The sequence below is a fragment of the Nerophis lumbriciformis genome, linkage group LG28, assembly GCF_033978685.3.
Source record: "Nerophis lumbriciformis linkage group LG28, RoL_Nlum_v2.1, whole genome shotgun sequence".
Lineage (NCBI taxonomy): Eukaryota > Metazoa > Chordata > Actinopteri > Syngnathiformes > Syngnathidae > Nerophis > Nerophis lumbriciformis.
This window is the reverse complement of record NC_084575.2, coordinates 34220803-34246814: the sequence shown is the minus strand read 5'-3', so window position 1 is coordinate 34246814 and position 26012 is coordinate 34220803. Positions and strand designations below refer to the sequence as shown.

The 26012-nt window shown below is 47.0% G+C and overlaps 1 protein-coding gene across 1 annotated transcript; it reads left to right on the top strand.

Annotated features, from left to right (window-relative positions):
- The first annotated feature begins 203 nt into the window (after positions 1-203).
- Positions 204-24668, top strand: LOC133571068 (sodium/hydrogen exchanger 2-like). The gene is made up of 13 exons (XM_061924077.1): positions 204-493; positions 2456-2781; positions 10102-10239; positions 10589-10839; positions 15943-16160; positions 16229-16428; positions 16491-16580; positions 16647-16717; positions 16801-16968; positions 19834-19939; positions 20019-20135; positions 20221-20314; positions 24219-24668. Exons 1-13 carry the CDS (start codon positions 226-228, stop codon positions 24551-24553), a joined length of 2382 nt encoding a protein of 793 aa, XP_061780061.1. The 5' UTR covers positions 204-225; the 3' UTR covers positions 24554-24668.
- Positions 24669-26012: the final 1344 nt, after the last annotated feature.

Below are 26012 nucleotides of genomic sequence, written 5' to 3'. Positions count from 1 at the left end.
ACGTGCTTGAACATTCCAGCCACTGCACGCTAACAATGTCATGTCTTTTACCTTTGCCCCACCCATTGGGCAAGGCACACGTGACAAGCAGGTTGAACAAGACCAGACGCTCACTGAGAATGCAACCGCCACACCAAGAGATTGGAAGTATCGGAACATTTTGATGTCTACACTCCTGGCAGAGGTCGGAGGCTTGTGGTGTGTGATCGGCGTGGAGCTGTGAGAATGTGTGCCTCGGTTCTGTCCGTCAGACTTTGGGTGTGCGCGCTGCTGCTTTTGTCACTCTGCTGCATTGGAGGGAAATGTGAAATTCAACAGTCAGAACCTTCGGCAACAACCGACATCAAACCTTTTCACCATGACATCGATGAACCCCAGGCCTTCCCTGATGAGGAGCGGGCCAGACTTCCTGTGTTTACAATGGACTATCCTCGGGTACAAGTCCCCATTGAGTTCACATTGTGGGTGCTGCTGGCTTCCTTTGCCAAAATTGGTACGTCTTATACCAAACCATCAGCTTTACTACATCAACCTTCATACTTTAGTTTAGTCTTTATTTGAAGGGACAATGCACAGAAACATTAAGCTCAAAGACAGATATGTTCTGTACCAGATTATAGCTACATAGCTCATTTCCATCTGCAGTCCCTGGCTACCTAAATTAAAGAGATACAAAAATCATGCAATAAAATGATGACAATAAAATCATACTATAGCATGTAATCAAATTAAGAAAAGTCTTAAAATGCCCTTTCATTGACACATACTTAATATTCAACACAACCACATCTCATTTACATCATCACACAAAGACAGACCGGGGTGGTGGTTCCTCTCTTTAAGAAGGGGAACCGGAGGGTGTGTTCTAACTATCGTGGGATCACACTCCTCAGCCTTCCCGGTAAGGTCTATTCAGGTGTACTGGAGAGGAGGCTCTGCCGGATAGTCGAACCTCGGATTCAGGAGGAACAGTGGTTTTCGTCCTGGTCGTGGAACTGTGGACCAGCTCTATACTCTCGGCAGGGTCCTTGAGGGTGCATGGGAGTTTGCCCAACCAGTCTACATGTGCTTTGTGGACTTGGAGAAGGCATTCGACTGTGTCCCTCGGGAAGTCCTGTGGGGAGTGCTCAGAGAGTATGGGGTATCGGACTGTCTGATTTTGGCGGTCCGCTCCCTGTATGATCAGTGTCAGAGCTTGGTCCGCATTGCCGGCAGTAAGTCGGACACGTTTCCAGTGAGGGTTGGACTCCGCCAAGGCTGCCCTTTGTCACCCATTCTGTTCATAACATTTATGGACAGAGATTCTAGGTGCAGTCAAGGCGTTGAGGGGATCCGGTTTGGTGGCTGCAGGATTAGGTCTCTGCTTTTTGCAGATGATGTGGTCCTGATGGCTTCATCTGGCCAGGATCTTCAGCTCTCGCTGGATCGGTTCGCAGCTGAGTGTGAAGCGACTGGGAGGAGAATCAGCACCTCCAAGTCCGAGTCCATGGTTCTCGCCCGGAAAAGGGTGGAGTGCCATCTCCAGGTTGGGGAGGAGACCCTACCCCAAGTGGAGGAGTTCAAGTACCTCGGAATCTTGTTCACGAGTGAGGGAAGAGTGGATCGTGAGATCAACAGGCGGATCGGTGCGGCGTCTTCAGTAATGCGGACGCTGTATCGATTCGTTGTGGTGAAGAAGGAGCTGAGCCGGAAGGCAAAGCTCTCAATTTACCGGTCGATCTACGTTCCCATCCTCACCTATGGTCATTAGCTTTGGGTTATGACCGAAAGGACAAGATCACGGGTACAAGCGGCCGAAATGAGTTTCCTCCGCCGGGTGGCAGGGCTCTCCCTTAGAGATAGGGTGAGAAGCTCTGTCATCCGGGGGGAGCTCAAAGTAAAGCCGCTACTCCTCCACATGGAGAGGAGCCAGATGAGGTGGTTCGGGCATCTGGTCAGGATGCCACCCGATCGCCTCCCTCGGGAGGTGTTTAGGGCACGCCCGACCGGTAGGAGGCCACGGGGAAGACCCAGGACACGTTGGGAAGACTATGTCTCCCGGCTGGCCTGGGAACGCCTCGGGATCCCCCGGGAGGAGCTGGATGAAGTGGCTGGGGAGAGGGAAGTCTGGGCTTCCCTGCTTAGGCTGCTGCCCCCGCGACCCGACCTCGGATAAGCGGAAGAAGATGGATGGATGGATGGAAGACAATACATGCTCTTGTTCACATCTGTCATCATTTGTAAAAACAACCATGATTTTAACAGACACACCTCACGATTTACAACAAAAATGCTCTCATGGATAAATATAATACAAATTAAGTTGAAGTGTCAAACATAGTGGCCACCTTATTGACCGTGTGAGCAGCTTTGATTGTTCCATAGCCACTTTTTAACTTCAATTGTGAATGGAGAGTCATCTGTTAGACTTTTCAAGTTTGTTGTTTGTTTACTGTTTCATCCCGCCATTTTCCAGGTTTTCACGTTTACAAAAATATCACGATCTGGATCCCAGAATCTTGTTTGCTGATTTCCATTGGCCTCATCGTCGGCGCCATCATGCACTCCGTGAAAGAGGAACCGCCAGCCGTGCTGACTTCCGATGTCTTCTTTCTCTACATGCTCCCGCTCATCGTCCTGGAAAATGGCTACTTCATGCCCACCAGGCCCTTTTTTGAGAACGTCGGCACGGTGCTGTGGTACGCAGTGGTGGGGACTCTGTGGAACAGCATTGGAATCGGGCTCTCACTCTACGCCATTTGTCAAATTGAGGTCTTTGGTGTCCAAGATATCAACCTGCAGGTTAGTGACCAGGACAGGAAAGAGCAAGTGAATACAGTTTTGATATGGTTACAGAGTGTATCGTTTTTCTAGCCTCTCATTGCCTATTTCCAGGGACAACATTAGGTTACAACATTAGGTGGTTTGAATGGATTAGATGCATGTTTTGGGGGTAATTTGAACTGGAAACAAATACTTTTTGTGTGTGAAAAAACATTAACAAAATAAAGACTTACCAAGTAAACACAAAACTAATAATGCAATTTTGAAGAAGTAAATTTAATTTTTTTTCATACTAAAAATAAACGATTGAACAATTTGCCATTGATATAAGTCCAAAACATGTATTTAATCCATTCAAACCACAACCTCTGTAGGCAAAGTTGTGTCTCCCCCACTTCTAAAATCCACATTTTGTCCCTGTTTGACTGTTGCTCGATAATGCTGTCAAATATTACTTCTTAAGTCTTTACAAAAAGGGGGATCTCTGAGGTCTGTGGCCCCCTGGTCGACTGACCAACACCCATTTTGCTACATGAAGTAGCAGAAGTTCTGTTTTGCATGTGTTTTTGGGGCTTGTATTTTTAGGGTTTTTTTGGCATTTGATTTTAATTCTGCAAAGTTTTTTGTAATTGTGGCATTTATAATCTGCATTTTCCTGTTACATATGTTTTATGGTGTTTGTGTGGTTTACGGTTTTGTACCATCCGGGAAAAATTGTAATTCAGACCTTTCCTATTTAATTGTTGCTTTTTATCATCATCATCAAAGGGCTGCACAAGCCACAACGACATCCTTGGCTCAGATCCCACAATTTTAATTATTTAACTTATATAGTGTTATTTCTTCAACACTTTTTTTCCCATTGTTTTTAACCACTCTGCAACATTGCGTGGACATTGGGGGCGGTACCTCTGGATTGGCAGACCGGGGTGGTGGTTCCTCTCTTTAAGAAGGGGAACCGGAGGGTGTGTTCCAACTATCGTGGGATCACACTCCTCAGCCTTCCCGGTAAGGTCTATTCAGGTGTACTGGAGAGGAGGCTACGCCGGATAGTCGAACCTCGGATTCAGGAGGAACAGTGTGGTTTTCGTCCTGGTCGTGGAACTGTGGACCAGCTCTATACTCTCGGCAGGGTCCTTGAGGGTGCCTGGGAGTTTGCCCAACCAGTCTACATGTGGTTTGTGGACTTGGAGAAGGCATTCGACCGTGTACCCCGGGAAGTCCTGTGGGGAGTGCTCAGAGAGTATGGGGTAACGGACTGTCTTATTGTGGCAGTTCGCTCCCTGTATAATCAGTGTCAGAGCTTGGTCCGCATTGCCGGCAGTAAGTCGGACACGTTTCCAGTGAGGGTTGGACTCCGCCAAGGCTGCCCTTTGTCACCCATTCTGTTCATAACCTTTATGGACAGAATTTCTAGGCGCAGTCAGGGCGTTGAGGGGATCTGGTTTGGTGGCTGCAGGATTAGGTCACTGCTATTTGCAGATGATGTGGTCCTGATGGCTTCCTCCGGCCAAGATCTTCAGCTCTCACTGGATCGGTTCGCAGCCGAGTGTGAAGTGACTGGGATGGGAATCAGCACCTCCAAGTCCGAGTCCATGGTTCTCTCCCGGAAAAGGGTGGAGTGCCATCTCCGGGTTGGGGAGGAGATCTTGCCTCAAGTGGAGGAGTTCAAGTACCTCGGAGTCTTGTTCACGAGTGGGGGAAGAGTGGATCGTGAGATCGACAGGCGGATCGGTGCGGCGTCTTCAGTAATGCGGACGCTGTATCGATCCGTTGTGGTGAAGAAGGAGCTGAGCCGGAAGGCAAAGCTCTCGATTTACCGGTTGATCTACGTTCCCATCCTCACCTATGGTCATGAGCTTTGGGTCATGACCGAAAGGACAAGATCACGGGTACAAGCGGCCGAAATGAGTTTCCTCCGCCGAGTGGCGGGGCTCTCCCTTAGAGATAGGGTGAGAAGCTCTGTCATTCGGGGGGAGCTCAAAGTAAGGCCGCTGCTCCTCCACATCGAGAGGAGCCAGATGAGGTGGTTCGGGCATCTGGTCAGGATGCCACCCGAACGCCTCCCTAGGAAGGTGTTTCGGGCACGTCCGACCGGTAGGAGGCCACGGGGAAGACCCAGGACACGTTGGGAAGACTATGTCTCCCGGCTGGCCTGGGAACGCCTCGGGATCCCCCGGGAGGAGCTGGACGAAGTGGCTGGGGAGAGGGAAGTCTGGGCTTCCCTGCTTAAGCTGCTGCCCCCGCGACCCGACCTCGGATAAGCGGAAGAAGATGGATGGATGGATGGATGTTTTTAATTTCCTTTATCATTGAAGTGATGTGAAGTGAATTATATTTATATAGCGCTTTTTCTCTAGTGACTCAAAGCGCTTTTCATAGTGAAACCAATATCTAAGTTACATTTAAACCAGTGTGGGTGGCACTGGGAGCAGGTGGGTAAAGTGTCTTGCCCAAGGACACAACGGCAGTGACTAGGATGGCGGAAGCTCGGATCAAACCTGGAACCCTCAAGTTGCTGGCACGGTCACTCTACCAACCGAGCTATACCGCCCCATTGCACAATATACAATATATTTTGGAACCGAGAGATAGCAGAGCTGAGGCACTATTTGTACAAGAATGTTTTTTTTTATTAATCTAATATTTTCCATGCATTTTTGGGCACCTTAGCTTGAATGAATGGACGTAAATGAAAAACTGATGCATTTCAAGGTGTCAAGACTTGGTCTTGGGTGTTTGCTTTTCCGGGATGCAACAGAAAGTTGGCACGGGCGAGACGGGAATTAAGGTACATGATTTATTTATTATTATCAAAAAAAAGTACAAACGAAAAGCGCGCACAGTGGCGGAGAATAAACTATGAAACCAAAAGACTATGGCAAAAAAGTACAAATGAAAAGCACGCACAATGGCGGAGAACAAACTATATAAAACAAAAAGACTATAAACATGGAACAAAAACTTATTTGGCTTGGACAAAAATAGTTGCATGAAGAATGGACATGGAAAGAATGGACAGAGCATAAGTGTGGTGAGGTCGTCAGAAAGACAAACTGAAAAACACTGAACTTAAATACTACAGACATGATTAACGAAAACAGGTGCGTGACTCAAGACGTGAAACAGGTGCGTGACGTGACAGGTGAAAACTAATGGGTTGCTATGGTGACAATCAAGAGTGCACAATGAGTCCAAACGTGGAACAGGTGAAACTAATGGGGTAATCATGGAAACAAGACAAGGGAGTGAAAAGACAGAAACTAAAGAGTCCTATAACTAAACAAAACATGACTTAAAACAAAACATGATTACACAGACATGACACAAGGGTCACGGACACAAACTACCAAACAACCCTTGAGTAAATTACGATTAAAAAAAGGACCCTGCAACCAGTTTCACAGATTGCCACCAAATTTGGTGAAGGCGTCTGTAATGACAGAACGTACAGAAAAGTCCCAAGAACCCATGTTTGCAAACAACCAGGAAATTGGTCATTTTTGTCTGGGCCAACCATTTTTGGCAAATGAGTCTGACAAACTCCTTTAAGGAACTTTAACCAAATGAGACCCAAATCAAAATCACGGATAGTAGACAGACGGACCATGAAAACCAGAAAAACAATTTTAGCTTACACCATATGATGCGGGCAGCGCATGGCGACAGACTTTGATGGCTACTCCGATGATTTGCCACAAAAATGTAAACGTTGATCATCTAGTCTTCATCATAATTTGTGTGTGACGATGACACCCTGAGGCTCTGCATACTGATGTCACTATCTGAATTAGCAAAAGTTGCAACAGGAAATGATGAAAAAGTTAACTTCGGGTTTGTGCAAGAAAGTAAAGTGGGCAAGGGAGCAGTTTTAATTTGCGTTCATTTTTTTGATCTGCATTCTTTATTGTTTTCTTTACTAATTAGAAAGCGGTGACACCTGAACACAGGAAGTAAACAAACAGAATACACACTAGAGATGCGCGGATAGGCAATTATTTCATCCGCAACCGCATGACAAAAGTCGTCAACCATCCGCATCCACCCGAATTAACATTTAATCAACACCGCACCCGCCCGCACCCGCCCGCACCCGCCCGTTGTTATATATCTAATATAGACGATGCAAGGCATTAGTGAGGTTATAAAGCTTTTGCCTGTTAAAGAAAGGAGACTGATCCAATGCAGCAATCATCTGGGAGCTGCGCTGAGCGCACCTCCAAGCGCGTGGAGGTGCGATGTCCCTCGCACCCGGGCTCGCGCCCGAGGCTTCAGTGCCATCCATTTTCAGGGCTAGTTGATTCGGCAGGTGGGTTGTTACACACTCCTTAGCGGGTTCCGACTTCCATGGCCACCGTCCTGCTGTCTATATCAACCAACACCTTTTCTGGGGTCTGATGAGCGTCGGCATCGGGAGCCTTAACCCGGCGTTCGGTTCATCCCGCAGCGCCAGTTCTGCTTGCCCCACCCCTTTCGTGAGCGCACTGCGCGCGGAGTGACCCCTGTTACGCGCCCCCGGCAACGGGGGTGGCGGGCAGGTAAGCTGCGCGGGCAGGTAAGCTGCGCGGGCGGAGCGCGCGGAGTGACCCCTGTTACGAGCCCCCGGCCACGGGGGTGGCGGGCAGGTAAGCTGCTTACCTGCTGCGCGTGACGCCGGCCGCGGCGAAGGCGGACGAGGCGGGGTGTTGTGCGATGGGCGCGGTGATGACCCTGGACTTGCGTCGGGCCCTTCTCGCGGATCCCCTCAGCTACAGCTCCCGGTGGGGCCCTCTCGGGGAAAGGGGCCTCGGTCCCGGACCCCGGCGAGGCGTCCCTTCTCCGCTCCGTAAAAGTGTCCATCTCTTTTTTTTTTTCTTCTTCTGTTGTGGCATATGCTGCAGGTGCCTGCTCGTTTTTCGTATGTGGGTAACAACATTTAACTATGTATATATATTTCCGAATTGGTTTAACAGCCACCCGCCTGAATCTATTTAAAATCTCATTTTTTTTTTATTTCAACCGCCCGACCCGACCCGCGGATAAAATCTAATTTTTTTTTATTTCAACCGCCCGAACCGCGGATAATCCGCGGACTCCGCGGTTGTGTCCGCAAACCGCGCATCTCTAATACACACACATACATTACTGTGAGTGTCAACATGTTAAAAATACGGTGTGGGGACGGCATGGCGCGGTTGGGAGAGTGGCCGTGCTGGCAACCTGAGGGTTCCTGGTTCAATCCACACCTTCTACCAACCTCGTCACGTCCGTTGTGTCCTTGAGCATGACACTTCACCCTTGCTCCTGATGGGTGGTGGTTAGGGCCTTGCATGGCAGCTCCCGCCATCAGTGTGTGAATGAATGGGTGAATGCCCCGCTGCCTTGTGGGTTAGTCTGGGAAGACAAAAGGCTAGGGGTGCACACCCTGAGAGAAAAGCAAGTGCTGGTAGGTGCACCATAGGCGGTCCTCTGACAGACCGGCTTTCCGGCAGCCTCCTGCAGCTATGAGGATGTGCCGGTCGTCCTGGGTTTCCTTTGCCATCGGATACAGCTCCCCACAGCCAAGAAGTGACGTTGGAATCTGCGTGTCTCCCTCGTCGAAAAAGACCTTAACGGTGGAGTGGGCGGATGATGGTTGCAGAGAAGCTCCACAATGGTCACAAAGGCGGAAGAAGGCTGCAGCAAAGATGGGCCCCCAATTGTCTTGGTCTCCGTGCCATTGGACCCTGGCCTTCTCTTTGCCAAGGACAGTGTGATGGCTGTCTGTGCACCAGTCTCGCCTCTTTAAAAGATTCCACGCACAGGCGTTCTCCTGAAGGACCCACCAACAGGAGGACAATCATACTCGTTTCGACCCAATTCTCTCGTTTGAGTCACACATTAAGAGTGTTACTAAAACAGCCTTCTTTCATCTCCGTAATATCGCTAAAATTCGTTCCATTTTGTCCACTAGCGACGCTGAGATCATTATTCATGCGTTCGTTACGTCTCGTCTCGACTACTGTAACGTATTATTTTGGGGTCTCCCTATGTCTAGCATTAAAAGATTACAATTGGTACAAAATGCGGCTGCTAGACTTTTGACAAGAACAAGAAAGTTTGATCATATTACGCCTATACTGGCTCACCTGCTGACCCCACTGTGGACTGGACACTTACTGTTATGCTGGATCCACTATGGACTGTTCTCTCACAATATTATGTTAGACCCACTCGACATCCATTGCATTCGGTCTCCCTAGAGGGGCGGGGGGTTACCCACCTGCACTGGCTTCCTGTGCACTTAAGATGTGACTTTAAGGTTTTACTACTTACGTATAAAATACTACACGGTCTAGCTCCATCCTATCTTGCTGATTGTATTGTACCATATGTCCCGGCAAGAAATCTGCCTTCAAAGAACTCTGGCTTATTAGTGATTCCCAGAGCCCAAAAAAAGTCTGCGGGCTATAGAGCGTTTTCTATTGGGGCTCCAGTACTATGGAATGCCCTCCCGGTAACTGTTAGAGATGCTACCTCAGTAGAAGCATTTAAGTCCCATCTTAAAACTCATTTGTATACTCTAGCCTTTGAATAGACCCCCTTTTTAGACCAGTTGATCTGCCGTTTCTTTTCTTCTCTCCTCTGCTCCCCCCTATCCCTTGTGGAGGGGGAGACACTCAGGTCCGGTGGCCATGGATGGGGTGCTGGCTGTCCGGGGTCGGGACCCGGAGTGGACCGCTCGCCTGTGAATCGGTTGGGAACATCTCTGCGCTGCTGACCCGTCTCCGCTCGGGATGGTTTCCTGCTGACCCCACTGTGGACTGGACTCTACAATTGGTACAAAATGCGGCTGCTAGACTTTTGACAAGAACAAGAAAGTTTGATCATATTACGCCTATACTGGCTCACCTGCTGACCCCACTGTGGACTGGACTCTTACTGTTATGCTGGATCCACTATGGACTGTTCTCTCACAATATTATGTCAGACCCACTCGACATCCATTGCATTCGGTCTCCCTAGAGGGGGGGAGGGTGTTACCCACATATGCGGTCCTCTCCAAGGTTTCTCATAGTCATTCACATCGACGTCCCACTGGGGTGAGTTTTTCCTTGCCCTTATGTGGGCTTTGTACCGAGGATGTCGTTGTGGCTTGTGCAGCCCTTTGAGACACTTGTGATTTAGGGCTATATTAATAAACATTGATTGATTGATTGATTGAGTGATCACTGATGAATGGGTGAATGTGGAAATAGTGTCAAAGCGCTTTGAGTACCTTGAAGGTAGAAAAGCGCTATACAAGTATAACCCATTTACCATTACTACTTTTCGGACATGTGCAAGTGTCCTGGTGTGATGTTCTTTTACTCGTTCCAGGAGAACTTGTTGTTTGCGTCGATCATCTCGGCCGTGGATCCCGTGGCGGTGCTCAACGTGTTTGACGACGTCGGCGTGAACGAGCAGACTCACATCGTCATCTTTGGCGAGGGGCTGTTCAACGACGCCGTCACCGTGGTGAGCGCAAGTGATACTTTTATTGTCACGGACAGAGACGGTCACCACGCATACTTCCTGTCCTCTTTCCGGTCTTACCAGTTCCAGTTTTGGCTCTCGCCGAGTTTCACTCAAAAAAGCTTCCCACTAACTATTGCAGATTGTCGTCCATGTCTCTCACATCTAATCTTGTCTCTCACATCTAATCTTGTCTCTCACATCTAATCTTGTCTCTCACAGCTAATCATGTCACAGCAGATTCTTGGCACTTTTTGACTTGCAAAACTTGCTTGACGGCTCATCTGTGAACTGTTTGTGTAAACTCATGCGGTTTCAACGCAACTGCTGATTCATCTTGTTCTTCTTGCAGGTACTCTATAGCATGTTTTCCTTTGTGGCGGACATGTCCGCCGTGGAATCCACCGACGTGCTTCTGGGCGGGGCCCGGTTCTTCGTGGTAGGGGCCGGGGGTTTCCTTTTCGGTCTCGTGTTTGGCTTCGCTGCAGCCTTCACCACACGTTTCACCCACAACGCCCGCCAGATCGAGCCGCTCTTTGTCTTCATGTTCAGCTACTTGGCATACCTGATAGCAGAGCTCTTCGCCATTTCCAGTGTTCTCGCGTAAGTGGAACAAGCACGCCGTACTCATATACCTGTTGTAGACATCCAATATTACTTGAAAACAGATTGGACATCAAGCATCCTCAATTAGGATGTTGCCTACAACTTATGTTTCTCATATAGTCACATTGAGTTTGCTACAGAACATAAAAAAGTCAGAAACAACAAGGTATGAAATCTACATTCTTGAGGCCTGACGCAACATGTCAAACTCGCTACGCACTTTTCAAGGAAGAGAAAGTTCAAAGTGTTGATGAAACAGAACAACATCCCCTTGTTTAAAAACAGTCTAACATCCTGTCATGAACTTGTATTGCACTGCATACACTCACTGGCCGCTTTATTGGGTACACTTGCAAAAAACACAAATTTCTCCATCCAAAATCCTGATCATATCGTTGTTTGTGTATTTATTATGGGCCTGCTGCAATGCCCCATGAACGGGCGTTTGCAATTATTGCTCAACTTTTATTATAGTTCCGCACTTTTCTCTTACGCTTAATACGCGACAAACCGGCCAATAAACCCCCACATATGTTATACCTAGGGATGATGTTTGATAAGAAATTATCAAGTTCGAGCCCATTATCGAATCCTCTTATCGAACCGATTCCTTATCGATTCTCTTATCGAATCCAGATAGGTTGTTGTATATGGAAAAAAACACAATATTTGGCTCAACAAAAGCTCACTTTTATTTTATAAGAAAAAAATAAAATCAAATAAATAACCCATCCATCCATCCATCCATCTTCTTCCGCTTATCTGAGGTCGGGTCGCGGGGGCAGCAGCCTAAGCAGGGAAGCCCAGACTTCCCTCTCCCCAGCCACTTCGTCCAGCTCCTCCCAGGGGATCCCGAGGCGTTCCCAGGCCAGCCGGGAGACATAGTCTTCCCAACGTGTCCTGGGTCTTCCCCGCGGCCTCCTACCGGTCGGACGTGCCCTAAACACCTCCATAGGGAGGCGTTCGGGTGGCATCCTGACCAGATGCCCGAACCACCTCATCTGGCTCCTCTCAATGTGGAGGAGCAGCGGCTTTACTTTGAGCTCCTCCCGGATGGCAGAGCTTCCCACCCTATCTCTAAGGGAGAGACCCGCCACCCGGCGGAGGAAACTCATTTTGGCCGCTTGTACCCGTGATCTTGTCCTTTCGGTCATAACCCAAAGCTCATGACCATAGGTGAGGATGGGAACGTAGATCGACCGGTAAATTGAGAGCTTTGCCTTCCGGCTCAGCTCCTTCTTCCCCACAACGGATCGATACAGCGTCCGCATTACTAAAGACGCCGCACCGATCCGCCTGTCGATCTCACCATCCACTCTTCCCTCACTCGTGAACAAGACTCCGAGGTACTTGAACTCCTCCACTTGGGGCAAGATCTCCTCCCCAACCCGGAGATGGCACTCCACCCTTTTCCGGACGAGAACCATGGACTCGGACTTGGAGGTGCTGATTCTCATCCCAGTCGCTTCACACTCAGCTGCGAACCGATCCAGTGAGAGCTGAAGATCCTGGCCAGATGAAGCCATTAGGACCACATCATCTGCAAAAAGCAGAGACCTAATCCTGCAGCCACCAAACCAGATCCCCTCAACGTCTTGACTGCGCCTAGAAATTCTGTCCATAAAAGTTATGAACAGAATCGGTGACAAAGGGCAGCCTTGGCGGAGTCCAACCCTCACTGGAAACGTGTCCGACTTACTACCGGCAATGCGGACCAAGCTCTGGCACTGATCATACAGGGAGCGGACTGCCCCAATCAGACAGTCCGATACCCCGTACTCTCTGAGCACTCCCCACAGGACTTCCCGAGGGACACGGTCGAATGCCTTCTCCAAGTCCACAAAACACATGTAGACTGGTTTGGCAAACTCCCATGCACCCTCAAGGACCCTGCCGAGAGTATAGAGCTGGTCCACAGTTCCACGACCAGGACGAAAACCACACTGTCCCTCCTGAATCCGAGGTTCGACTATCCGGCGTAGCCTCCTCTCCAGTACACCTGAATAGACCTTACCGGGAAGGCTGAGGAGTGTGATCCCACGATAGTTAGAACACACCCTCCGGTTCCCCTTCTTAAAGAGAGGAACCACCACCCCGGTCTGCCAATCCAGTGGTACCGCCCCCGATGTCCACGCGATGCTGCAGAGTCTTGTCAACCAAGACAGCCCCACAGCATCCAGAGCCTTAAGGAACTCCGGGCGGATCTCATCTACCCCCGGGGCCTTGCCACCGAGGAGCTTTTTAACTACCTCAGCAACCTCAGCCCCAGAAATAGGAGAGCCCACCACAGACTCCCCAGGCACTGCTTCCTCATAGGAAGACGTGTTGGTGGGATTGAGGAGGTCTTCGAAGTATTCCCTCCACCAATCCACAACATCCGCAGTCGAGGTCAGCAGAACACCATCCTCGCCATACACGGTGTTGATAGTGCACTGCTTCCCCTTCCTGAGGCGGCGGATGGTGGTCCAGAATTGCTTCGAAGCCGTCTGGAAGTCGTTTTCCATGGCCTCACCGAACTCCTCCCATGTCCGAGTTTTTGCCTCTGCGACCGCTGAAGCCGCACACCGCTTGGCCTGTCGGTACTTGTAAATAAATAATAACCTAATAACCTAATAAATAAATAAATAAATAAATAAATAACCCCCCTAAAAAAAAAAAAAAAAAAAAAAAAAAATATTGACTGTTGTTACCCATCCTCGTCACTGCCGTTGTGTCCTTGGGCAAGACACTTTGCCCACCTTCTCCCAGTGCCACCCACACTGATTTAAATGTAACTTAGATAATAAAGTGCTTTGAGTCACTGGAGAAAAGCTGTCAGGTTCAAACACTGATGACATCTATTAAACAAGACAAGAGGCAAACAATTAAACAGAGACAGAATTCAATTTGGACTCAATATTGAGGAGAGTTGTCTGTACACTGTACCCTTGAACAGTATCTTAGCATGCTCTGCCAAAAGATTGCACGCCTCCTTCTTTTATTTTGGACCCTCCCCGACCACATGTCCACCGCTGTGTCCAAAGGACAAAGGTCGCAAAAAGTTCACAGAAAAGGTCGTAAACAATTCACAGAAAAGGTCAGTTCAAAAAGAGTTCGTAAAATAGTTCCAAAAGAGGTCCATAAAATAGTTAAAAAAGACGTTCGTAAACCAGCTGAAAAAGGAGGTTCAAAAAGAGGTCGTCTGGAAATTGGGCAGATCCATTCTTCTGTCCACTTTGAAGTTATTGGGTTAGAACAATATCTTTCTGTTGATTACCATACATGAAAGAACACAGGAACACCTTCATCTAGCTTCCCCCCCTACACAGTGGAGTTTTACGAGCCTTACTCTTGGTAGGTTTCAAAGACAGCTTTTGTCTTCTCACCAGACCCTCAATGTAACACAACGTTTTTGTGATAATTTAAAGTTAAAGTTAAAGTACCAATGATAGTCACACACACACTAGGTTTGGTGAAATTTGTCCTCTGCATTTGACCCATCCCCTTGTTCAGGTGAGGGGAGCAGTGGGCAGCAGCGGTGGCGCGCCCGGGAATCATTTTTGGTGATTTAACCCCCAATTCCAACCCTTGATGCTAAGTGCCAAGCAGGGAGGTAATGGGTCCCATTTGTATAGTCTTTGGTATGACTCGGCCGGGGTTTGAACTCACAACCTACCCATTTCAGGGCGGACACTCTGACCACTAGAACCACTGAGTAGGTTTAGAAACAATTATTCTAACAAAAGCGCTATATAAATATAATTCACTTCAATTCCATTATCACCAACCGTTCTGCTACGTCTCTGGCCAAAGTGACGAGGGAAGCAATGGCTAGTTTCTGTTAGAACTTCGATTATGTCGACAATCGCTTATGTAGTAAGGAAGCCAGTCCGAAGGGTGTCAACCGGTTGAGTCTCATTGCTCCACCCCCGACCACCAGGGGCAGTATAGCTCGGTTGGTAGAGAAAAGCACTATATAAATATAATTCACTTCACCAGACCAACCTGCCTGCAAACAGAGCATCCATCCATCCATCTTCTTCCGCTTATCCGAGGTCGGGTCGCGGGGGCAGCAGCCTAAGCAGGGAAGCCCAGACTTTCCTCTCCCCAGCCACTTCGTCCAGCTCTTCCCGGGGGATCCCGAGGCGTTCCCAGGCCAGCCGGGAGACATAGACTTCCCAAAGTGTCCTGGGTCTTCCCCGTGGCCTCCTACCGGTCGGACGTGCCCTAAACACCTCCCTAAGGAGGCGTTCGGGTGGCATCCTGACAAGATGCCCGAACCACCTCATCTGGCTCCTCTCGATGTGGAGGAGCAGCAGCTTTACTTTGAGCTCCCCCCGGATGGCAGAGCTTCTCACCCTATCTCTAAGGGAGAGCCCCGCCACCGGGCGGAGGAAACTCATTTCGGCCGCTTGTACCCGTGATCTTGTCCTTTCGATCATAACCCAAAACTCATGACCATAGGTGAGGATGGGAACGTAGATCGACCGGTAAATTGAGAGCTTTGCCTTCCGGCTCAGCTCCTTCTTCACCACAACGGATCGATACAGCATCCGCATTACTGAAGATGCCGCACCGATCCGCCTGTCGATCTCACGATCCACTCTTCCCCCACTCGTGAACAAGACTCCTAGGTACTTGAACTCCTCCACTTGGGGCAGGGTCTCCTCCCCAACCCGGAGATGGCACTCCACCCTTTTCCGGGAGAGAACCATGGACTCGGACTTGGAGGTGCTGATTCTCATCCCAGTCGCTTTACACTCAGCTGCGAACCGATCCAGTGAGAGCTGAAGATCCTGGCCAGATGAAGCCATCAGGACCACATCATCCGCAAAAAGCAGAGACCTAATCCTGCAGCCACCAAACCGGATCCCCTCAACGCCTTGACTGCGCCTAGAAATTCTGTCCATAAAAGTTATGAACAGAATCGGTGACAAACAGAGCAGAGGACAGGAAACTGCAGCCAGAACCAGGATGCTTAATGGGATGAAGTCCATGACAAAACGAAGCCTTAGAATAGGCATAGCTTTTCTCTTTGTAAAGACATGAATATTAGTACAGATAATTGTGAGTATTTGCTACTGTGAGTCACGTATGTCCTACTTTATATCCTACTTTCAGGATTATTACATGTGCTATAACCATGAAGTACTATGTAGAGGAGAACGTCTCCCAGAGGTCCTGCACTACTATCCGCCACGTGGTCAAGATGTTGGCCACCATCTCAGAAACTCTTATCTTCTTCTTCCTGGGCGTCGTGACCATTACGACGGAACATGAGTGGAACTGGGCCTACATCCTGTTCACCCTCCTGTTCGCCCTGCTCTGGAGAGGAATCGGTGAGTGCGGGGCGGAAACGCCAGCGCAGGCACATCAGACTTGGATTTGAGCATCTTCTGTCCCGCAGGAATTCTGGTTCTGTCTCAGATCGTCAACCCACTCCGGACTATCCAATTCACCTTCAAGGACCAGTTCGGTCTGGCCTACGGAGGCGTGCGCGGGGCCATCTGCTTTGCTCTGGTCTTCACCATGCCCGACAGCATCAACAGGAAGAACTTGTTTGTCACCGCTTCCATCGCCGTCATCATATTCACCGTGTTCATACAGGTGCGGTCGTCTTGTACCTTGACCCTACAATTACATCATGTACATGTTTTTCTAATTGGCAGGGGATCAGCATCCGTCCCATCATAGAATATATGAATATCAGACGGACCAACAAAGACTCAAGCACCATCAATGTAGAAATACACAACAGAGTAAGAACATGCTGGCAGTTGATCATCTATCCTGATTGCTCTGATACTGACAGTGATTTGGCTAAGGTGATGGAGCACATTGTTTGTGGCATTGAGGACCTGTGTGGGCAATGGAGCCATTACTACTGGAAAGACAAGTAGGGCTGCAGGAATACATGATTGCAATCTTTTCAGTCATAAAAAATGGAATTGATTCCTTGTGCTTTTGTCCGTGACTCAGGTTTAAAAAGTTCAACGATCGCTTTCTGAGGCGCATCCTGCTTCGAGACAACAGGGCAGAGTCCAGTATTGTGTCTCTCTACAAAAAACTGGAGCTGCAGACAGCCATTGATTTGCTGGACACACCAGTGGGCGACTTGAGTGCGGCACCGTCCATCGTTTCCCTGTAGTAAGTAGATGCTAGTGTCAATGCACAAACTCAGTCTCGTGTTATCAGGTCCAGATGAAACATTTGACTATTTCATGTTTATAATATTATTATTATACAGGAGGAACAGTGTGGTTTTCGTCCTGGTCGTGGAACTGTGGACCAGCTCTATACTCTGGGCAGGGCCCTTGAGGGTGCATGGGAGTTTGCCCAACCAGTCTACATGTGTTTTGTGGACTTGGAGAAGGCATTCGACCGTGTCCCTCGGGAAGTCCTGTGGGGAGTGCTCAGAGAGTATGGGGTATCGGACTGTCTGATTTTGGCGGTCCGCTCCCTGTATGATCAGTGTCAGAGCTTGGTCCGCATTGCCGGCAGTAAGTCGGACACGTTTCCAGTGAGGGTTGGACTCCGCCAAGGCTGCCCTTTGTCACCGATTCTGTTCATAACTTTTATGGACAGAATTTCTAGGCGCAGTCAAGGCGTTGAGGGGATCTGGTTTGGTGGCTGCAGGATTAGGTCTCTGCTTTTTGCAGATGATGTGGTCCTGATGGCTTCATCTAGCCAGGATCTTCAGCTCTCGCTGGATCGGTTCGCAGCCGAGTGTGAAGCGACTGGGATGAGAATCAGCACCTCCAAGTCCGAGTCCATGGTTCTCGCCCGGAAAAGGGTGGAATGCCATCTTCAGGTTGGGGAGGAGACCCTGCCCCAAGTGGAGGAGTTCAAGTACCTCGGAGTCTTGTTCACGAGTGAGGGAAGAGTGGATCGTGAGATCGACAGGCGGATCGGTGCGGCATCTTCAGTAATGCGGACGCTGTATCGCTCCGTTGTGGTGAAGAAGGAGCTGAGCCGGAAGGCAAAGCTCTCAATTTAGCGGTCGATCTACGTTCCCATCCTCACCTATGGTCATGAGCTTTGGGTTATGACCGAAAGGACAAGATCACGGGTACATTCGGCCGAAATGAGTTTCTTCCGCCGGGTGGCAGGGCTCTCCCTTAGAGATAGGGTGAGAAGCTCTGTCATCCGGGGGGAGCTTAAAGTAAAGCCGCTGCTCCTCCACATCGAGAGGAGCCAGATGATGTGGTTCGGGCATCTGGTCAGGATGCCACCCAATCGCCTCCCTCGGGAGGTGTTTAGGGCACGTCCGACCGGTAGGAGGCCACGGGGAAGACCCAGGACATGCTGGGAAGACTATGTCTCCCGGCTGGCCTGGGAACGCCTCGGGATCCCCCGGGAGGAGCTGGACGAAGTGGCTGGGGAGAGGGAAGTCTGGGCTTCCTTGCTTTAGGCTGCTGCCCCCGCGACCCGACCTCGGATAAGCGGAAGAAGATGGATGGATGGATGGATGTTTATAATACTATTTAAATACCTTTCCCATTAATTATTCATCATCTGTATTTCCTGCCCTGCCACAAATAGATTGGAGGCTCATAAATAAAATATGGTAGGACTGTCAGGTTCAAACACAGATGACATCTATTAAACAGACAAGAAGCACGGAATTAAACAGAGACAGGATTTAATTTGGGTCATGAGGAGAAACGTCTGGGCTGTACTCTTGTACAGTCTTCCACCACGCTCTGACGAAATGGTTGCACGCATCCTCTTTTATTTGGACTTTCCCTGATTACATAGCAACAGCTGTTTCTAAGGGGAGAGGGGTTGTAAAAGGCTGTTGCACTCAGTCACAAAACAGTTCAAAGAAAAGATACCTGGAGCTTGCGTTTTTTTTTTTACATTATTTACAATCCGGGGGGTGAGATGAGGAGGGTTTGGTTGATATCAGCACTTCGGTCATCAACAATTGCATCATCTGAGAAATGGACATTGAAACAGTGTAGGTGTGACTTGGTAGGATATGTACAGCAAGTAGTGCACATAGAGAGAGATCAGAAAGCATAAGAATAAGTATATACATTTGATTATTTACATTTGATTATTTACAATCCGGGGAGGTGGGATGTGGTGGAGGGAGGGTGTTAGTCAAGGGTTGAAGTTGCCTGGAGGTGTTCTTTTAGTGCGGTTTTGAAAGAGGATAGAGATGCCCTTTCTTTTACACCTGTTGGGAGTGCATTCCATATTGATGTGGCATAGAAGGAGAATGAGTTAAGACCTTTGTTAGATCGGAATCTGGGTTTAACATCTGATTCCAATCAATGCAAGTCATCACAATCACCAACTTATATTCTTGTCTTCATGAAATAACCATGCTTGTATTATCATTAAACACCTTTCACTTGTTAACCTCTCTTTCATAAATAAATCAATATAAATGATATATATGAATGAGGTAGATCCCTTCGTCTTGGTCAATTGAAAAGCAGTCCTGCTTTAAACGCTGCAACCTTTGCCACAACTTTCTGAAAAAAGCTGCCAATCAGAGATCGCAACAATCCCCCCAAAAATCCAACAAAACCCTGGAGGCGCTGATACGGGCTTAATAACAGTTTTCAATAATATATGAGTGTTCGGGTTAGTGCATGTGCCTCACAATACGAAGGTCCTGAGTAGTCCTGAGTTCAATCCCGGGCTTGGGATCTTTCTGTGTGGAGTTTGCATGTTCTCCCCGTGACTGCGTGGGTTCTATTCCGGCTTCCTCCCACCTCCAAAGACATGCACCTGGGGATAGGCCCCTCCCACCTCCAAAGACATGCACCTGGCGATAGGTTGATTGGCAACAGTAAATGGTCCATAGTGTGTGAATGTTGTCTATCTGTGTTGGCCCTGTGATGAGGTGGCAACTTGTCCAGGGTGTACACCACCTTCCGCCCGAATACAGCTGAGATAGGCTCCAGCACCCCCCGCCACCCCGAAAGGGACAAGCGGTAGAAAATGGATGTATGAACTTTAACAATGAGTAACTCAGTGGCTGTTCATTGTCCCGTCCAGCGACGAGAAGAAGGGAACGTCTCGACCTAAGAAGAAGTTCCTGGCTGCAGACGTCAGTAGGATGCATGACATCCTGGCCAAGAACATGTACAGAATCAGAGAGAAGGTAAGAGAAGTTTTCTCCAGTGACGGGAACGTCCCACAAACATATTAATGACGTACCAGCACACCTGCTTGATGCGCAGACGATGGCTTACACCAACAAATCCAACTTGCCTGAAAATAGCCGAGCCAGGGAGATTTTAATTCGCCGACATGCGAGCATCAGACGCAGCCTGCGATCTGAGAGTTTACGTGAAATGGTGGGTTGGTTTTCTACAGTTTACCTTTCCCACAAACAGAAGAAAACAGTCCTGCTTGAAACCGCCCTTATTCTTTCTCACACAGGCCGCTCAAAGTGTGTCCAAATCCCAGAAGTACTTTTCTCTGCAGCCCGGAGTCGACCCAGAGGTTGCTTTTCCTCTCAGAAGACGAAGTCATGGTACGATTGTGACGATCTGTCATTTCATTTCTGTTTGTTTTCCTTGTTTTTGTATTTACTTCTGTTGCGTCGGACCAGTTCTTCCTCCAAAGGAATCTAAGTTACTGGTCAATCCCAAATTCTTTTGATGACATATATGCTGAGTAAGAAGGACCATCAAAACAGAATTCGAATATTTTCTAGTTTATTCCAAAGCTTTGGGAGACCTACTTAATTAATACATTCGTATCGGCTGCTTTAGTTGATCTGGCATTCAAACGGAAAGAGGCTACTTCTTGAATCCGCAAACAGCCCCCACCCTCTCCAGAAAGGAATAAAGGATCATTGGTCTATTACAGATAAGATATAAGGGAGTACTCCATACTTGCCAACCCTCCCGGATTTTCCGGGAGACTCCCGAAATTCAGCGCCTCTCCCGAAAACCTCCCGGGACAAATTTTCTCCCGAAAAACTCCCGAAATTCAGGCGGACTCAGGTCCATGAGGACCTGAGTCCGCTAACCCACAATATAACCAGCATACCTGCCCAATGACGTTATAACTGTAGAATGATGGAGGGCGAGTTCTTGGTTTCTTATGTGGGTTTATTGTTAGGCAGTTTCATTAACGTCCTCCCAGCGCCGCAACAACACAAAACAGCAGTCACGCTTTTATATACCGTAAAGCAGTTCGTCTGCCGTAAACAGCAACGTTGTGACACTCTTAAACAGGACAATACTGCCATCTAGTGCATTTGATGAAAGCACTTTTGTGTGCGCCACACAGCAATGCATCATCAGAGAGGGTGTTCAGCATGGTTAGAAAAATAGTGACAGAGAATAGAACAAGGATGGACAATTCAACCCTTAACTCAACAATGAGTAGATGAGTGGTATGTGTGTGTATATATGTGTAAATAAATGAACACTGAAATTCAAGTATTTATTTATATATATATATATATGTATATATATATATATATATATATATATATATATATATATATATATATATATATATATATATATATATATATATATACATACAGGTAAAAGCCAGTAAATTAGAATATTTTGAAAAACTTGATTTATTTCAGTAATTGCATTCAAAAGGTGTAACTTGTACATTATATTTATTCATTGCACACAGACTGATGCATTCAAATGTTTATTTCATTTAATTTTGATGATTTGAAGTGGCAACAAATGAAAATCCAAAATTCCGTGTGTCACAAAATTAGAATATTACGTAAGGCTAATACAAAAAAGGGATTTTTAGAAATGTTGGCCAACTGAAAAGTATGAAAATGAAAAATATGAGCATGTACAATACTCAATACTTGGTTGGAGCTCCTTTTGCCTCAATTACTGCGTTAATGCGGCGTGGCATGGAGTCGATGAGTTTCTGGCACTGCTCAGGTGTTATGAGAGCCCAGGTTGCTCTGATAGTGGCCTTCAACTCTTCTGCGTTTTTGGGTCTGGCATTCTGCATCTTCCTTTTCACAATACCCCACAGATTTTCTATGGGGCTAAGGTCAGGGGAGTTGGCGGGCCAATTTAGAACAGAAATACCATGGTCCGTAAACCAGGCACGGGTAGATTTTGCGCTGTGTGCAGGCGCCAAGTCCTGTTGGAACTTGAAATCTCCATCTCCATAGAGCAGGTCAGCAGCAGGAAGCATGAAGTGCTCTAAAACTTGCTGGTAGACGGCTGCGTTGACCCTGGATCTCAGGAAACAGAGTGGACCGACACCAGCAGATGACATGGCACCCCAAACCATCACCCAACCATGCAAATTTTGCATTTCCTTTGGAAATCGAGGTCCCAGAGTCTGGAGGAAGACAGGAGAGGCACAGGATCCACGTTGCCTGAAGTCTAGTGTAAAGTTTCCACCATCAGTGATGGTTTGGGGTGCCATGTCATCTGCTGGTGTCGGTCCACTCTGTTTCCTGAGATCCAGGGTCAACGCAGCCGTCTACCAGCAAGTTTTAGAGCACTTCATGCTTCCTGCTGCTGACCTGCTCTATGGAGATGGAGATTTCAAGTTCCAACAGGACTTGGCGCCTGCACACAGCGCAAAATCTACCCGTGCCTGGTTTACGGACCATGGTATTTCTGTTCTAAATTGGCCCGCCAACTCCCCTGACCTTAGCCCCATAGAAAATCTGTGGGGTATTGTGAAAAGGAAGATGCAGAATGCCAGACCCAAAAACGCAGAAGAGTTGAAGGCCACTATCAGAGCAACCTGGGCTCTCATAACACCTGAGCAGTGCCAGAAACTCATCGACTCCATGCCACGCCGCATTAACGCAGTAATTGAGGCAAAAGGAGCTCCAACCAAGTATTGAGTATTGTACATGCTCATATTTTTCATGTTCATACTTTTCAGTTGGCCAACATTTCTAAAAATCCCTTTTTTGTATTAGCCTTAAGTAATATTCTAATTTTGTGACACACGGAATTTTGGATTTTCATTTGTTGCCACTTCAAATCATCAAAATTAAATGAAATAAACATTTGAATGCATCAGTCTGTGTGCAATGAATAAATATAATGTACAAGTTACACCTTTTGAATGCAATTACTGAAATAAATCAAGTTTTTCAAAATATTCTAATTTACTGGCTTTTACCTGTATATAGCTAGAATTCACTGAACGTCAAGTATTTTATATATATATATATATATATATATATATATATATATATATATATATATATATATATATATATATATATATAGATAGATATATATATATATATATATATATATATATATATATATATATATATATATATATATATATATATATATATATATATATAGATATATATATATATATATATATATATATATATATATATATATATGTGTCTTAATAAGGTTATCCAAAAAATAGTGCTCGATACGTAGTAGAGCGCAATATATGTATGTGTGGGGAAAAAAAATCACAAGACTATTTCATCTCTACAGGCCTGTTTCATGAGGGGGGGTACCCTCAATCATCAGGAGATTTTAATGGGAGCATTCGCATACCATGGTTTATATAGGGCACAGAGTGGGTGGGTACAGGCTGGCCTAGGGGCGTGGTGATTGGCAGGAGATTTTTCAATCTCCTGACGATTGAGGGTACCCCCCTCATGAAACAGGCCTGTAGAGATGAAATAGTCTTGTGATTTTTTTTCCCCACACATACATATATATATATATATATATATATATATATATATATATATATATATATATATATATATATATATATATATATATATATATATATATATATATATGAAATACTTAACTTGGTGAATTCTAGCTGTAAATATACTCCTCCCTTTTTAACCACGCCCCCCTCCCACCCCGACCACGCCCACCCCCACCCCCCTCCCCCCACCTCCCGAAATCGGAGGTCTCAAGGTTGGCAAGTATGGAGTACTCCAACGCCTACATTCCAAGTCTTCAAGGTAACACACAGTTTACATACGGACATAAAATGAAAACATAGAAAGAGTACAAATGGAAAAACACTAGCTGTTTCAAACATGACTATGAATAAAGAAACAACTGTTAAACATATATATGCATTCTCCACACTTCCTATCAGTGCTCTTATTTTGAGCAGTTTGTTCACTCACCTGCCGTTGATTGGCAGCTGGTCCACACCTGCGGCCAATCAACATGTATCCTACTTATGCTTTGTCTCGAGCACTCCTCAGTGCTCGAAGATCACTTTATGTTGGAACTGTTTCATGCAAGACTGCTTTCTCCTCTGTTGATGATAATTAAAATCATCTTACCTGCTCATCGTCCTCCTGGTTCTTGCATCTTGGGGTCACAAAAACAGCAGCCATGCAAGTTCCTAACAACGATCTGGCATCACTGTGTAATTGTTCTTTACTCACCTAGTTAATGTACCTCTTGTGTCAGGTGGGGTGTCGCCAAGCTCCTCATCCCGCTGGTTGACCTCAGTGAGGAGGCTGAAGACCGTCACAGAAGCAGGTCGTCCTGCCGCCTCACCTGAGGTGGTTGTAGTGGACGAGCGACGCCCCTATCCTGAGAAAAAGACACCGGCTGCAGCCCCGCGGAGGCGCACCTTCGAGGGGACCCCAAGGGATCCAGAAGATGGGGAGGAATCTGTAGCTCCTCCTCCGTTACCTGCGCCTCCTGGCTGGATGCCTGACAACCAGAATGTCCGGAAGAATGGAGCTGGAGACCCGCTACTTGGGACGTTGTCACATGGCTCGCGAGGCTCTGGGACGTGAAATGTCGAGAAAAAGTTTGAGCGAGGACATGTTAAAAGGGCTGTCAGAAACATGTTAATGACAGTGATTCGGGCCTTGACTTTTAACAACACTCAGTAAAGGTTTGGGAACTGAGGAGACACATTTTTTGAAGCTTTTCAGGTGGAATTATTTCTCATTCTTGCTTGATGTACAGCTTAAGTTGTTCAACAGTCTCCCTTCTCATATTTTAGCCTTCACACATGTTCAATGTCTGGACTACAGGCAGGCCAGTCTAGTACCCGCACTCTTTTACTATGAAGCCACGTTGATGTAACACGTGGCTTGGCATTGTCTTACTGAAATAAGCAGGGGTGTCCATGATAACGTTGCTTGGATGGCAACATATGTCGCTCCAAAACCTGTATGTACCTTTCAGCATTAATGGTGCCAACACAGATGTGTAAGTTACCCATGTCTTGGGCACTAATACACCCCCATACCATCACACATGCTGCCTTTTACTCTTTGACCCTAGACCAGTCCGGATGGTTCTTTTCTTCTTTGTATTGGACAGTTTCCAAAAACAATTTGAAATGTACACTCATCAGACCACAGAACACTTTTCCACTTTCCATCAGTCCATCTTAGATGAGCTCGGGCCCAACGAAGCCGGCGGCTTTACTGGGTGTTGTTGATAAATGGCTTTGGCTTTGCATAGTTAGTTAAGTTAAGTTAAAGTACCAATGATAGTCACACACACACTAGGTGTGGCGAAATTATTCTCTAGATCCACTATGGACTAGACTCTCACACTATTATGTTAGATCCACTATGGACTGGACTCTCTCACTATTATGTTAGATCCACTATGGACTGGACTCTCACTATTATGTTAGATCCAGTATGGACTGGACTCTCACACTATTATGTTAGATCCACTATGGACTGGACTCTCACACTATTATGTTAGATCCACTATGGACAGGACTCTCACTATTATGTTAGATCCACTATGGACTGGACTCTCACTATTATGTTAGATCCACTATGGACTGGACTCTCACTATTATGTTAGATCCACTATGGACTGGACTCTTACTATTATGTTAGATCCACTATGGACTGGACTCTCACTATTATGTTAGATCCACTATGGACTGGACTCTCACACTATTATTTTAGATCCACTATGGACTGGACTCTCTCTATTATGTTTGATCCACTATGGACTGGACTCTCTCTATTATGTTTGATCCACTATGGACTGGACTCTCACTATTATGTTAGATCCACTATGGACTGGACTCTCTCTATTATGTTAGATCCACTATGGACTGGACTCTCACTATTATGTTAGATCCACTATGGACTGGACTCTCACTATTATGTTAGATCCACTATGGACTGGACTCTCTCACTATTATGTTAGATCCACTATGGACTGGACTCTCACACTATTATGTTAGATCCACTATGGACTGGACTCTCACACTATTAT

What these genes read in the sequence shown, in the direction of transcription:
- LOC133571068 (XM_061924077.1), top strand. Translation starts at nt 226, where the DNA reads ATGTGTGCCTCGGTTCTGTCCGTCAGACTTTGGGTGTGCGCGCTGCTG. An exon ending in TCCAAGATATCAACCTGCAG is followed by an intron (nt 2,782 to 10,101) that starts GTTAGTGACCAG and finishes TACTCGTTCCAG; the next exon opens with GAGAACTTGTTGTTTGCGTC. An exon ending in TCAACGACGCCGTCACCGTG is followed by an intron (nt 10,240 to 10,588) that starts GTGAGCGCAAGT and finishes TTCTTCTTGCAG; the next exon opens with GTACTCTATAGCATGTTTTC.